The 12,962-nt window shown below is 34.2% G+C and overlaps 1 protein-coding gene across 2 annotated transcripts in view; it reads left to right on the top strand.

Moving 5' to 3' along the window:
• MYOM2 (myomesin 2) overlaps positions 1 to 12,470 on the top strand; it is a 152,830-nt gene extending 140,360 nt beyond the window's left edge. For both annotated transcript variants that reach the window (XM_074209536.1, XM_074209537.1), the window contains 5 exons: positions 8,912 to 9,075; positions 9,575 to 9,611; positions 10,648 to 10,670; positions 10,815 to 10,870; positions 11,525 to 12,470. In XM_074209536.1, the coding sequence (XP_074065637.1) occupies positions 8,912 to 9,075; positions 9,575 to 9,611; positions 10,648 to 10,670; positions 10,815 to 10,870; positions 11,525 to 11,839 (595 nt within the window). In that variant the 3' untranslated portion in view covers positions 11,840 to 12,470. The remainder of the gene's footprint in view (positions 1 to 8,911; positions 9,076 to 9,574; positions 9,612 to 10,647; positions 10,671 to 10,814; positions 10,871 to 11,524) is intronic.
• The last annotated feature ends 492 nt before the right edge of the window (positions 12,471 to 12,962 follow it).

Here is a 12,962-nt window from a genome sequence, read left to right as displayed (position 1 = left end):
AATAGAGGGAGAATGTGTCAGTAGGTCTACATATCAATGCTGTCCCCAAAACCTGTAAAAAGATGTAAGATTTGCAAACACTAAATTATATATGCAATCAAATGGTTTATTAAGTCCAATTTAATGTATCCATATAAAATGAATTCACATTTTACATGAAACCTTTCCTCATCCAATCCAAACTACTACTGCCTATCTAGCTTCTTTTGTGAGTTATATATGTTTGTGTACACATATAAACAAAGTGAATATATATTTATACATATATACACATAAATGAGTATATAGGTATACATAAATATATGCATATGTGTATTTGTATGTGTATGTATGTATGTGCATGTAGCACTACATCAGAATAGGTATTTAATTAATTAATGCCTGTTGAATAAAGGAATGGGATGGACTTGAATGAAATGTGTCCCCCCCAGCAGAATGTACATTTCCTGACAATAGAGACCCTTTCATTTTTTGTCTTCATATTTTCAGCATCTGTAACAGTCAGAGCTAGACACAGAGTAGGTAATTAAAAAATTTGATTGAATAAACAAAGACTAACAGTAGTGTATTGTTCCTAACACAGTGCTGTGTTTCTGTGTCTCCTGGGTATCATGCACTATGCTTGGTTCTGGGGACAAAAATAAAACAGTTCCCATACTTCCAGAGCATATAATCTACTTGGGGATGGGGATGACTCAATCCAAATGTATGTGTATAAATAAAAAGAAATCGACAAAGCAACACACATGTGAAACCTCCTTTATGTTGTTGACTTTCTTTTTAGTAATAGTTAAAAAAAAGCAAAACAAGCCTCACAGCTGCTAATTTTAGAAATCTAGGTTGTTTCTAGCACTTTACTAAAAGTTTTGTCTTAGATAGTCTTGAATAACTATTTTTTTAAATTTTAAAATAATTAAGTCAAAGTTTCTTTTCCAGAGACTGAATGTTTAAAATTGTTTTGTGATTTTTATAAATATTAAATTGTATTAATATTATCTTTTAAATATTCCCAAATCTTCAAATCCTTGAATAATTTAAATATGTACTGACAAACATATATGTATTTTTCTATACAATGACAATATATAGATCTACTTTGTACAAGTTGGAGTGTTTGTGTTCTGTGCTTTTATTTTTGTTTTAGATATGTTTTCCACTTGATAAGTTTAAATAATTATAATAAAATAAGTAAATATAAACTAATTTCAGGAAATTAAGAATCCCAACATCTGGCAAAGTCCATTAAATTTTGTTAATATGTTAAAATATTTCACTGACATTTGATATTTTGGTTTGTTCACATGTTTACTTAAATTTTAAACTAGTGTCATGAAAAAAAGCAAATTAGTAAATAAAATTATATAGCAAATAAAAATTAGCAAGTAATGTGAAATTCAAATAGACTCTTCCTTGTCAAGCTACAAGTATACTACCCTAAAAATACCAGGGATGCCAGTGAAATGTAATTGTTGAAGATGCACTACACAGACACTTGAATGTTTTTCATTAATGCACAACATTAAATCAATAGAGCATGATGAGAATTTTGTGAAATGCTAACGCAAGCAAGGACTATTGTTCTTTAGTTTTAAATGCTGAGTAATGTGTCAAGAATTGTTGAAAATGCCACTTTAAGACTTGGATTGGAATCTTATTCTGAATGAGTTAGAAGGGAACAATGAGGAAACTCAGCAAAAAATGTGCCTCTGAAGAAGGATTTTGTTGTCTTGTTCAAAGGTGAAATTAATATATCATCCAGAAATGGCTAAACCTCAGAATTGCTCATCTGTTATTGACAATCCAGAGCTTAGTGCAGAGTTGGTAGCTAAAAAGAGCAGGAGTGTTTTGCTGAGACCTCATAGAAGAAAAAGAAAAATGGCTAATTGCATGAGTAAATAACAGGGATTGCAACTAATGGAGCTTTGATTTTGACTTTGCATGCATCAGATCTACAATACCATTTGGCATTTTGATGAGTGTGATGAAAATGTGCAATATCTTGATTTTTATGACTTTGACTAAGGGTTCTCTCTTTTTTTTCTCCTGGAGGATCAACAAGCATGTAGGTGTTCTGATAATTTGTGAGTTAAGGTGAGGAGTAAGCTGTCAAATACTCATGGGGAGAATGGGAAGCAGTGGTTTCCCCCATAACTCTCCACCTCAGCCTCCCTTGGTATTTTAGGTAATCAGTTAGTTGAACAATATTTATTAATAATATTTATGGGGGCACAAAGAAAGTCCCCATAGACCCTGTCCCCAGGGAACTCATAATCTAAAGGGGTGGACAATATGCAATTAACTACATGCAAATAATATGCCTGCATACACATATGATATTATCTATCATTTTGATAGTCTAGTTATTGATGTAGATAGATTATAATTATGGTAGATTTGAAATAATCTTGTAGGAAAGCTATTAGCAGGGAGGACACGGGGTTAGAAAAGTCTTGTACAAAAGGTAGGGCTTGAAGGAAGTCAAAGAAGCCAGAAGACAGAGATGAGGAGGGAGAATATTCCAAGCCTGAAAGCCAATCAGTGAAAAGGCACTTAGTTTAAAGATGTATTTTCATGTAAGAGAAACATCAAAGTCAGTGTTGCTGGACAGTAGAGTACATTGAAAGAAATAAAATGTAAGAAAATTGAAAAATAATAGGAAGTTGACAGGTTGTAAAGAAAATAGTAAGGCTTGGACCTGTGCTTATGACTTTACTTCCTTCCCTTTTGCCATTTGAAATGCTACTTTGACATTAGAAGAAGTATTTAACAATTGCTATTGGTTGGCTTTTCCCAAGACAATGGCTAGAAAGTCTTCTGCCATAGTGAGATTTCATTTCAAAAATTATTTCTCGATATTTCATTTAGGAAGGAAACATACACTAGTATCAGAGAAGGGCATCATCTCCATTTGTCCTGATTTTATCTGACCATTGGTCCCAGATGGCTCTGGATGAGAAAGTGAGACTGGTGACTCAGCATAGCACCCCCTCATTCAAATGCAATTCATGTGGTTGTTATGGTATCTCCCTGATGTCAGGGTACTTTTCAAGAATGAAGGATCACATCAAGCAAGCATTTGTCTCTGGGTGAAGGATTTCAGACTCACATCATATGCATACTGATTTTAAAAATGGTATGATTATTAATGTCTAGAAGAAAAGATAGTGGTGGATATCATAACTGTCCTTAAGAATTTGAGGGTTTGAAAGATTAGAGCTGTTCTGCTCTGGTCCCAGAGCATAGAACTTAGAGCCATGGGTGGAAATTGCAAAAAAAGTTTTTTCACCTAAGTTTGCATTACAGGTAGTAGTTATAGTCAGAAGGTTTGGAAAGGTAGTTGCCATAGAAGGAGCTTTTGATAGTAAACAAATAAGATTTTTCAGTCAGATCATTGGCTGAATTAAATTTCTGAGGTCAATTAGATTCAACAGACATGGGTGCATATTTGGTTTTTGAGACTAGCTTGTAACTAATCTTAAATTTCAGTTAAGGAAAGCAAAACAAAATAAAACTTTCATTTGCTAATAATTAGAGAAATCCTCAAGTGGAATGGATTACCCCAGAAGGTGATAAGTTCCCCTTCACTTGATGTCTTCAACAGTGGTTGGCTGATTAATTTTTGACTATTGAACTCTTAGCAGTGAGTGAAAATTGCAAATACTGACTACTGTTTTAGTATTTGGTTTCATATATGGATTAGCTGAAATGTACCTCTTGAGGTCTCTTCCATTTCCAAGATTTTGTGAATGATATGGCAAAAATCATTCACAGTTTTGAAGATTTCCAGGTCAACAGTATCTCAAAGTACTTGTCTGAGAATAATTATTACATCATGCATATCTAAATGACTTCTGCACTCTATATTTTGTTTTTAGGTTTTTGCAAGGCAAATGGGGTTAAGTGACTTGCCCAAGGCCACACAGCTAGGTAATTATGTGTCTGAGGCTGGATTTGACCTCAGGTACCCCTGACTCCAGGGCCGGTATTCTATCCACTGAACCACCTAGCTGCCCCTTCTATATACGTTCTTAAAGAAAAGATTAGGGTTTTTTTAAGTTCTTTGTAGTTTTACATTTTGTTCTCACTGTAGTTTCTCTATATTCTTCTTAAGAGAGGGAAGCAAACATTAGATATTGTCCTTGCAAAGGCTTGTGACCATTACATGCATATCATAATCATGTGCCTACTAGCATCTCATATCCTCTTAAAACAGCAAAACCCTTTTAAATCATTTTTCAATTGGAGTAAATTTCTGTGATCTCCTAAATTTGCTTTTACTCTGCTTTCATCCTCCAAATAAGAATTATTATGTAATTTTTGGACTTGTGTACTCGAGTACTGTAAATTTCACCCTGGTTCAAGAGATGATATTTTTAATTTGACTGGCAAGAATCAAAGAAATTGAGCCTATTTAGAGATAGTGTATTATCATGAGAAAGAAAAGTGAGATTAATATGGAATCAAATAATGGTGGGCAAGTTAAATTCTCTGGAAAGTCAAGGTAAGTAATAATTTTTTTTTCACCTAACCAAGTTTGCATTACCAGAAGGTTTGGAGACGTAGTTGCCATGGAAAGAGCTTTTGAAAGTAAACAATTAAGATTTTCAGTCAGATCATTGGCTGAATTAAATTTCTGAGGCCAATTAAGTGACACAATAGACCTGAGTGCATATTTAGTTTTTGAAACTAGCTTGTAACTAACTTTAAGCAATACACTTAACTTTCGTCTGCCTCAATTTCTTCATCTATTAAATGAGAATAATAATAGCACTTACCTCCCAGTTTTATTATGTGGCAAAAATGTACTTTCTAAAGTCCTTTGAAGACTTGAAATGCCATTTAACTAGAAATTCCTTTTTATTATATAAATATTGATGCTATTTTATTATAATTTTTATGAGTCTTATCAAGTGGCCTTGTATGTATGGATTTATGTATATATATATACTCAATTAGGAATGTTTTGCTATATTAATTAATATCAATTCAGAACATTTTCTCCTTCATAAGCAGCACAAATATACAGGAAAAACAATTTTTTTAATACTTGCAATATGTTGATTCTCTGAATAGAAGAAAGTCTGTTGGGTTAGGATACATGTTAAATTGAGCACAAGTGCCTCAAAGACTTGATTTATCAGCTCTTCCGATAACATTTGTTAGATGAATTTGGGGTCAAATGAGTTTTGCCTTTCAAAATAAGCTATATTAGATATGATTGATAAAATAGAAACTCTATTAACTTTTCCCTTATGATTCTGAATACATCAGCTTAAAGTTTCAAAGCAGTTTTTCCCCACCCTTATCCATCTCATGCTGAGGGAATTCTAGAATATTAGACATACACAATAGAAAAGCTGTATGAACTTAAAAAATCTGTAGGCACTGATAGCAGAGCATGTTTGGGGATATAGATTGGTCCTGGGACTATGATCTATTCAAAGTAAGTGAGATAAGAAAGAGAACCTTACAGCCTGAGAACCTAGCAGAACGAGGCAATGAAATAAAACAGACCAAAGTAATTGGTTCTTCTTTTAAATGAAACTCTGACCAATCTTACCTTGAATTCAGAGGGCTTAGGCAATCCTCGTATTTCATACTGTCACTGATTCAATATGTAGAATAGGATGCAAATCCCCAGGCATGATTGAAATCATCTCCTTCTCCAGCAGAGCAGGGACCACATTACTCCCAAAGCAATATCCAGGCATTGCACAAAAGAGAATGGAACATCGGTTCCATCACACTATCTAGTTAGTTGTGGTAGGCAGAGCTGAGACCCTTATGAATTTTGGGCAGCTCACACTGAAATCCTTACCTCATCAAAATACTTGTCTGTTTTGGAAACTTAATTAACCATGCTATACACATTTATGTCTATATTTGTTTATGTACACACATTTATTTTGAATACACATCTATCTATCTATCTATCTATCTATCTATCTATCTATCTATCTATCTATCTATCTGTCTGTCTGTCTGTCTGTCTGTCTGTCTATCTATCTATCTATCTATCTATCTATCTATCTATCTATCTATCCATCCATTCATCCATCCATCCATCTATCTATCCATCCATGTTTCGTTTTTGAATCACAAACTGCAGTTGACCATGATACTATTACTTTGGCCAAAGTTGTGGGAGAAAAGGTAACCCAGGATCATTAATGTCAGAAATTGAAAACCTCTTGGACTATTCTGGAGCAGGGAACAAAAACACTTGTTGAATTTTTCTTTGAGGGAACAAATGATAATTTAGCACATGAACTCTTTTTTAACAACTTATTTCTGTCCTGAATTACAATTAAATTCTTGATAAACCCCCAAATATCTCCAACTGTCAACAAGTAGTGGAAACAGATTTCCTGACCAAAACACAAATTTATTTTGTGTGGGTTTATGTATAATGCTGTATTCACCCTAGCATCTTCTGCCAAATTGGGATAAATTGGCAAAGCAGATTTATTTTCAATTCTGTTTGTAAGATTCAGTCCCTGGGAAGTCCAGAAAACTGTAAATGGGAAAATGTTCTATTAATCTGATATTCTCTTTGTATATGAGACAAATAGGTTATCCTAATGAGGTAAATATTCTGTAACCTCACATCCTTCTTCTAACAGGTGACCCCTACATGTAAGAGCCATGTTGTTTATTTGTTAGGTCATTCAGGCAGGTCTGTCTCTTTGGAATGCCAATACTGTCCATGGGGTTTTCTTGGCAAAGATACTGGAGTGTTTTACCATTTCATTCTTCAGTTGAAAAAGGCAAAAATAGGTTAAGTGTCTTTATAGGGTCAAAAAGCTAGTAAGTGTCTGTTTGGTTTTGAACTCAGGTCTTCTTGATTCTAGGTCTAGCACTCTATCCACTGAGTCCTATTAGGACTTTTCATACCTCACCTTAAAATCTCATTCCTGAGTTCTCCCAATCATCACTCCTTGGAAATGGAAAATTGCTTTGTATTTACTTTACATTTTTACGTTTAGTTATTTGTGTACACATTGTTTTCTGAAAGTAGAAGACTGAAACTTTCATTTTTGTTCTTGTATGCTGATTGCCTAACACAGATATTAATATAATGGATGTTTAATGCATATTTGTTGAATTCATAAGAACACAGGGTTAAGTCAGATGTGATGTTAAAAGTCATTGAGCACAACTTCTCATTTTATTGATGAGGAAAGAGGCTTGGGGAGATTAGGTGTTTTTCCAAGAGATATACAGCTAATCATGCATGAAGTGGGATTTGAACTCAGGTCTTCCTGACTATGCACTAAGCACTATACACCAAACTGTTTTTAATGACCAATAATGCTTAGCAGAAAATAGACCATTAAAATGCTTGCTTGTTTGCTGAATAGAATGAATGAATGGTAACTTGGAAAGGAATGCGTCTGGTGTACATAGTGGAATTGGAAAAATATAGCAATGCTTGTGAATGACAGCTAATATTGTTAAATAGTTCATTGATGCTAGAAAGAATTTAGGAAAGATATCGGAAGTGGTGGTATATCATATTCCCTTTCCATTCTTCATATAGCTATTATGGAGGCAACTTCACCATCTCTAGCAAGGAAAGTTCTGGGGTGTCATATCTATTCTGTATTCTAGAGGGTAGCATGAGGAAAAGTACTCAAAATCTCAATATGCTATATGAACATTATTGCTTCAATTTCTACCAAAATAATGAAATAAATACAGCTGAACTTTGATGACTATAGAAGTATTGTGATATGGGCTAATATCATGGAATCATAACAATTTCAGTAACTGCTAGAAAAAGTATGAGGCTGTAGTTAATTCAAATCCTGCAAAAGAACATTATAAAAACTATAAACTTATCTTTGAGGGAAAATTTAAATATTTTTTCTGGCTCCATACTACTCTGCACATGAAATTCTGATTAATATTGTTTATAAAAATATTTCATGCCTTTATTGTAACTTTGGTAGAAAGATTATCTAATTTTGTTTTCAAATCAGAAACAGAAGAATGATGCATACTTCTTTTAAATTTCTTTATATGGGGCGGCTAGGTGGCACAGTGGATAGAGCACCAGCCCTGGAGTCAGGAGTACCTGAGTTCAAATCCAGCCTCAGACACTTCATAATTACCTGTGTAGCCTTGGGCAATCCACTTAGCCCCATTGCCTTGCAAAAACCTAAAAAAATTCCTTTGTAGCCATTATTCCTCTCTCCATAGGATGGGAGCTCTAATACATTTAAAAAGACAGTAAATTTGTCACATCTGCCAATGAAACTACATTTAAAAAATATCTGATATGTTCAACGGGTCTTTCTGGCTTAGATATAAAGCTCACAGAAGGAAATTTCTGCAATGCACATACACACACACATATATATATGCATGCAATATTATATATTATATATATTTACTCACACATTTACAATATATTAATAATTAAGGGTGAATTCTTCAACATAAATTATTTCATGAGCTTTTCAAAAAGAACTGATAGATATATTTTGAAAAATCCATATTTTGTTCAGTATTTTGAGGCATGATGAAACCTTTACTGATATTTATGAATAGAAGGCTCTTCTTGACAAAAGGAAGAACATATTTAAATTTTACCTCTGACATATATATTAATTGTGTGACCCTCTGGAAGTTGAAACTTTTAGTGCCAGGTAAGTGTCTAATACCATGATTTGGCTTATCTTCATTGGTCGAGGCAGTTTCTATAGTAGGATTTCCTTATACTGATGAAATTAGAGGTAAGATCCTTCCTTCCCCTCCAAATGTGGCAGACTATCTGGTTGAATTTGTAATAGCTTAGAAGAACTTGATTTTCTTCTGAAGTTATTTTGCATAGGCCATCACATATACCAGTTAGTTGTGTATAATATGGGCATGAAACATGAAGGTGTATTTCTGTTCATTTCTGAAGAGATGCAAAGATTTCTTCCAGCGAGCACATGAGAATTGGAGGTAGTGAAGAGATGGCTTGGATGCAGATCTGTGAGCCTACTGAAAAGGATAAAGGGAAATACACATTTGAGATATTTGATGGCAAAGATAACCATCAAAGGACACTTGATCTCTCTGGGCAAGGTAAGATATTAAAATTACTCAAGATATTATAATTACATATTAATTGATTATTTAGGACTAAATGAGAGTAAACTTTGAAGTCAAGAGACTTTTGTTCAGTTCTTGCCATTGCTTTACTTCCTCTAATTAAAATTATTTAATTTTCCCAAGTTATATATACACTGATCCCTTATTCATAAAATGAGGGTAATAAATACCTAGAACACTGGTAATGATAACTCTCAAAGGAGATAATGCTTTAAAGAGCTTTGTAAGCCTTTAAATATAGTATTCTCATGAACTCACATAAATCAATATATAAATATAAACTGTTTAAACATTTTGTAAGTCTGCTAGAATATTTGTTGTCTTGCATAGGTAAAATTAACTTTATATAACTATTTTGTTCATTTGTTATTTGATTAAAACAAGAAAATCTACTACTTAAGGTTTTAGGTACCTTTAGAGAGAGAATATATCATTGAAACTATTCATTTAAAGTTGAAATATTTCTTTTCAGCTTTTGATGAAGCATTTGCAGAATTCCAGAAACTGAAGTAAGATTTTCATATTTTATTAATATTGCACAAGTTTAGTTCCCCCTAATCCCTAGTTCCCCCCAGTCAGATTTACATTCTGTGAGAATAACTATGAACTTCCAGGGTTTGAAAACATGTAGGATGGAGATAGCAACGGAAAAGCACATCAGTGATTTGTCAGATTATAGGAGAGGAAAAAAATCTATTAAAGTACAAATGCATTTACAAATTTAGGGCTATGTAAATTCACATACAAAATTGGGATTTAAAAAGAAAGACTGGCAGTAGTGGCAAATATTTCCCCAGGGAAGGAAATGGGATGAGAGGAGGGAGAAGTTATTCTATTTTAAGTGGTTGCTGAGGACACAGGCTCCAAATCTAAAGCAAACAGTGAAAGATAAAATGTTTGAGTGAGCAAGCTTTTGAAATCAGAGTATTTGTTGAGGTCTTCATGACTGCAAAGCAAGCAAGATCCTCTCATTAATCTTGGGAAGAGGACAGTTGAAACTATTCTACTGAAAACTTTAGAAACAGAGGAGGAAATAAGGGCTTTGATATCAGAACACCTAAGTTTGAGGCCTATTTCTGCTCCTTATCAACTAAGGCAAACTCATTTCAACTCCTTGAACCCCAGTTTTCTTATCCATTGAATGGGAATACCACAACTTATATTATCTATCCATATCATAGTGTTTCTCTGAGGATCAGCTAAGATAATGCCCACAAAGCACTGCTAACTTTAAATTATATAAATATAAGTTGTTATTTTGTTAACCAACCAATTGGTAGATATTTTTTTTCCTACTTATTACCCGTTGACTTTGGAATCAGACAAAGCTTTTAAGACCTCAGTATAGCAGGTGGGAGTTATAAGGTAAGGGATAGTTAATTTTTGTCAATGAGTTGGCAAAGTATAATCATAAAAGGTTTAATTCTACTTCTTTTAATTATAATTTCACATTTTCCTCAAACTTACTGAAGAGAAGATTCATTTTCTTTGTCAATATACTAACCTAAAAAATAACTTCCTTCTCTTCTCTCCACCGATCTTTAGGGCAGCTGCATTTGCAGAGAAAAGTAAGTACATTTCAAATGGCAGCTAATTATTAGTATGTGCTAGCACTGATTAGAGATCAATATTTTAACATATGCATGAATTTGTGTTGAATCTTAAGCATTCCTGTTAGTGACATTTGGATAATTGCTCTTTTCATCTCATAGATCGTGGCAAGGTGATTGGTGGTTTGCCTGATGTGGTAACTATAATGGAAGGCAAGGTAAGAATGATAATTTTTGTGCAATCAGAGGGAGTTCATCATTTTACCATTCTGAATATATGAAAATGACTTAGAGACCCAAGGCAATCTACCTTCTCTTCCTTTTTACTATGTAGCAAGAGTACTTCAAAAGCTGAGGCATGATGATTACAATTCCTAGGTATAAAGGACAACTTAGCCCAAGGTGTTCTGGGGGTTCAGTAGGGACATTCAAATTAACACTTTGACAGAGAGAAGGAAAATAGGGGAAAAGTAAAAAAGAGAGGGATAGAAGAGAGAGGAGAGAGAGAGAGAGAGAGAGAGAGAGAGAGAGAGAGAGAGAAGGAAGAGAAGAAAGATATGGTGGAGACAGGAATAGGTATTTGTTTGGGAAAGTAATAAATCACAATTAAAGTCAATGGAATCATAGGGGTGTTGACTGCTAATCCCTTTTCAGAGGCAATATTAGTATTGATTTGAATACTGTTCCCATAGTAAGAGGTAGAAAGCTAGATGTGGGAATTGGGAGGGATAGTGAACCATGGTAAGAAGTATGTGATCAGCTATATAAAAAGCTCTCACCAATCAGGATAGTTTGAATAAAAATAATTTAGTAATTTGAAGTATATCTCATTTGACTTTTTCAATCTTTTTTCCTACCCATTTTTTTAAAAGACTCTGAATTTGACTTGTACTGTATTTGGAAATCCTGACCCAGAAGTTGTCTGGTTCAAGAATGACAAGGATATTGAACTCAACGAACACTTTGTGGTCAAAGTGGAACAATCCAAATATGTCAGCTTATCCATCAAAGGGGTGACCTCTGAAGATTCAGGAAAATATAGCATCAACGTGAAGAACAAATATGGTGGAGAAAAAATAGATGTCACTGTGAGCGTGTACAAACATGGTGAACAGATTCCTGATATTTCTCCTCCCCAGGCAGCTAAACCAAAGCTAATACCAGCATCCTCCTCAGCTCCAGAGTAATAAGAGAAGTGTCTACCTTAACCCGGAAAATGCTCAAAAGGCAAAATACTTTATCTAAGTAGTATATAAATAAGTTGTAATGGAGTGCTAGATCGATAGAGAAGTGATTTAGGGTTATGCTCTGAAGAGTGTTCTACTTGCTTCTGTATACACACCTAAAGTCTGAGGGAAATTATATGGGGGAAACTGACAAAAAGCAATTTAATGGGAAGAGACATGTATCTAACACTGAAAATTATGTGTAAGGAAAATTAGCTTTTTCATCGGTTTCACTACTGGAAACCAGCATCTAAGAACACCAATAGCATGTTGCGGTTGTGTGGATATATAGTCTGTATTGGTAGTATTATTGTTAGGTAGTCTAGGGTCTTTGGCCGAATGTTCAAAATCATGCCTTTAGAGTCATTGGAAACACAGGTTACCTGAATATACATTGTTTTTCTTGCTTTGGGCTAATAAAGCTTTAAAAGGCACCTTGTTGTGGGTCTTACTATTCCAAATCACACCTAACTACTTCTGTTTATTCTCTCTGCTTGTTTAATTATGGCTTATTGTGCAATTTCACAGCTGGTAGCATGCAGACTGTGCACTTACAATCCGGAAGGCAAATGATGGTAAATCACATTTACTGTAGAGCACCCACAGACAGTATTTCACCTTTTAAGAGCTGGAATAGGCAGCTGGAACTGGTACGGGGAGTTATCCACAAAATAATCAGTTTTCTAAAAAAAGCAACAGATGTTAATGTTACTGTGGGCTGTGAAGGTTAAAACAATTACCAACTTTAATCTGGTGGGGGGGTGGGGAGGAAGGTGGATAGAATTTTTTTAAATTTATTTTTATTAAAGCTATTATTTGAGTTTTACAATCCCCCCCAATCTTGCTTCCCTCACCCCGCCCCATGGAAAGCACTCTGTCAGTCTTTACTTTGTTTCTATTTTTTACCTTGATCCAAATTGGGTGTGAGGAGAGAGAGAAATCATATCCTTAAAGAAGAGAAGTCTAAGAGGTAACAAGATCAGACAATAAGATATCTGTTTTTTCTAAATTAAAGGGAATAGTCCTTGCACTTTGTTCAAACTCCACAGCTTCTTATCTGGATGCAGATGGCACTCTCCTTTGC

The sequence above is a fragment of the Macrotis lagotis genome, chromosome 1 (genome assembly GCF_037893015.1).
Source record: "Macrotis lagotis isolate mMagLag1 chromosome 1, bilby.v1.9.chrom.fasta, whole genome shotgun sequence".
In the NCBI taxonomy this organism is placed as follows: Eukaryota; Metazoa; Chordata; class Mammalia; order Peramelemorphia; family Peramelidae; genus Macrotis; species Macrotis lagotis.
The sequence above is the reverse complement of the archived record's forward strand: the minus strand, read 5'-3'. Positions and strand labels throughout refer to the sequence as shown.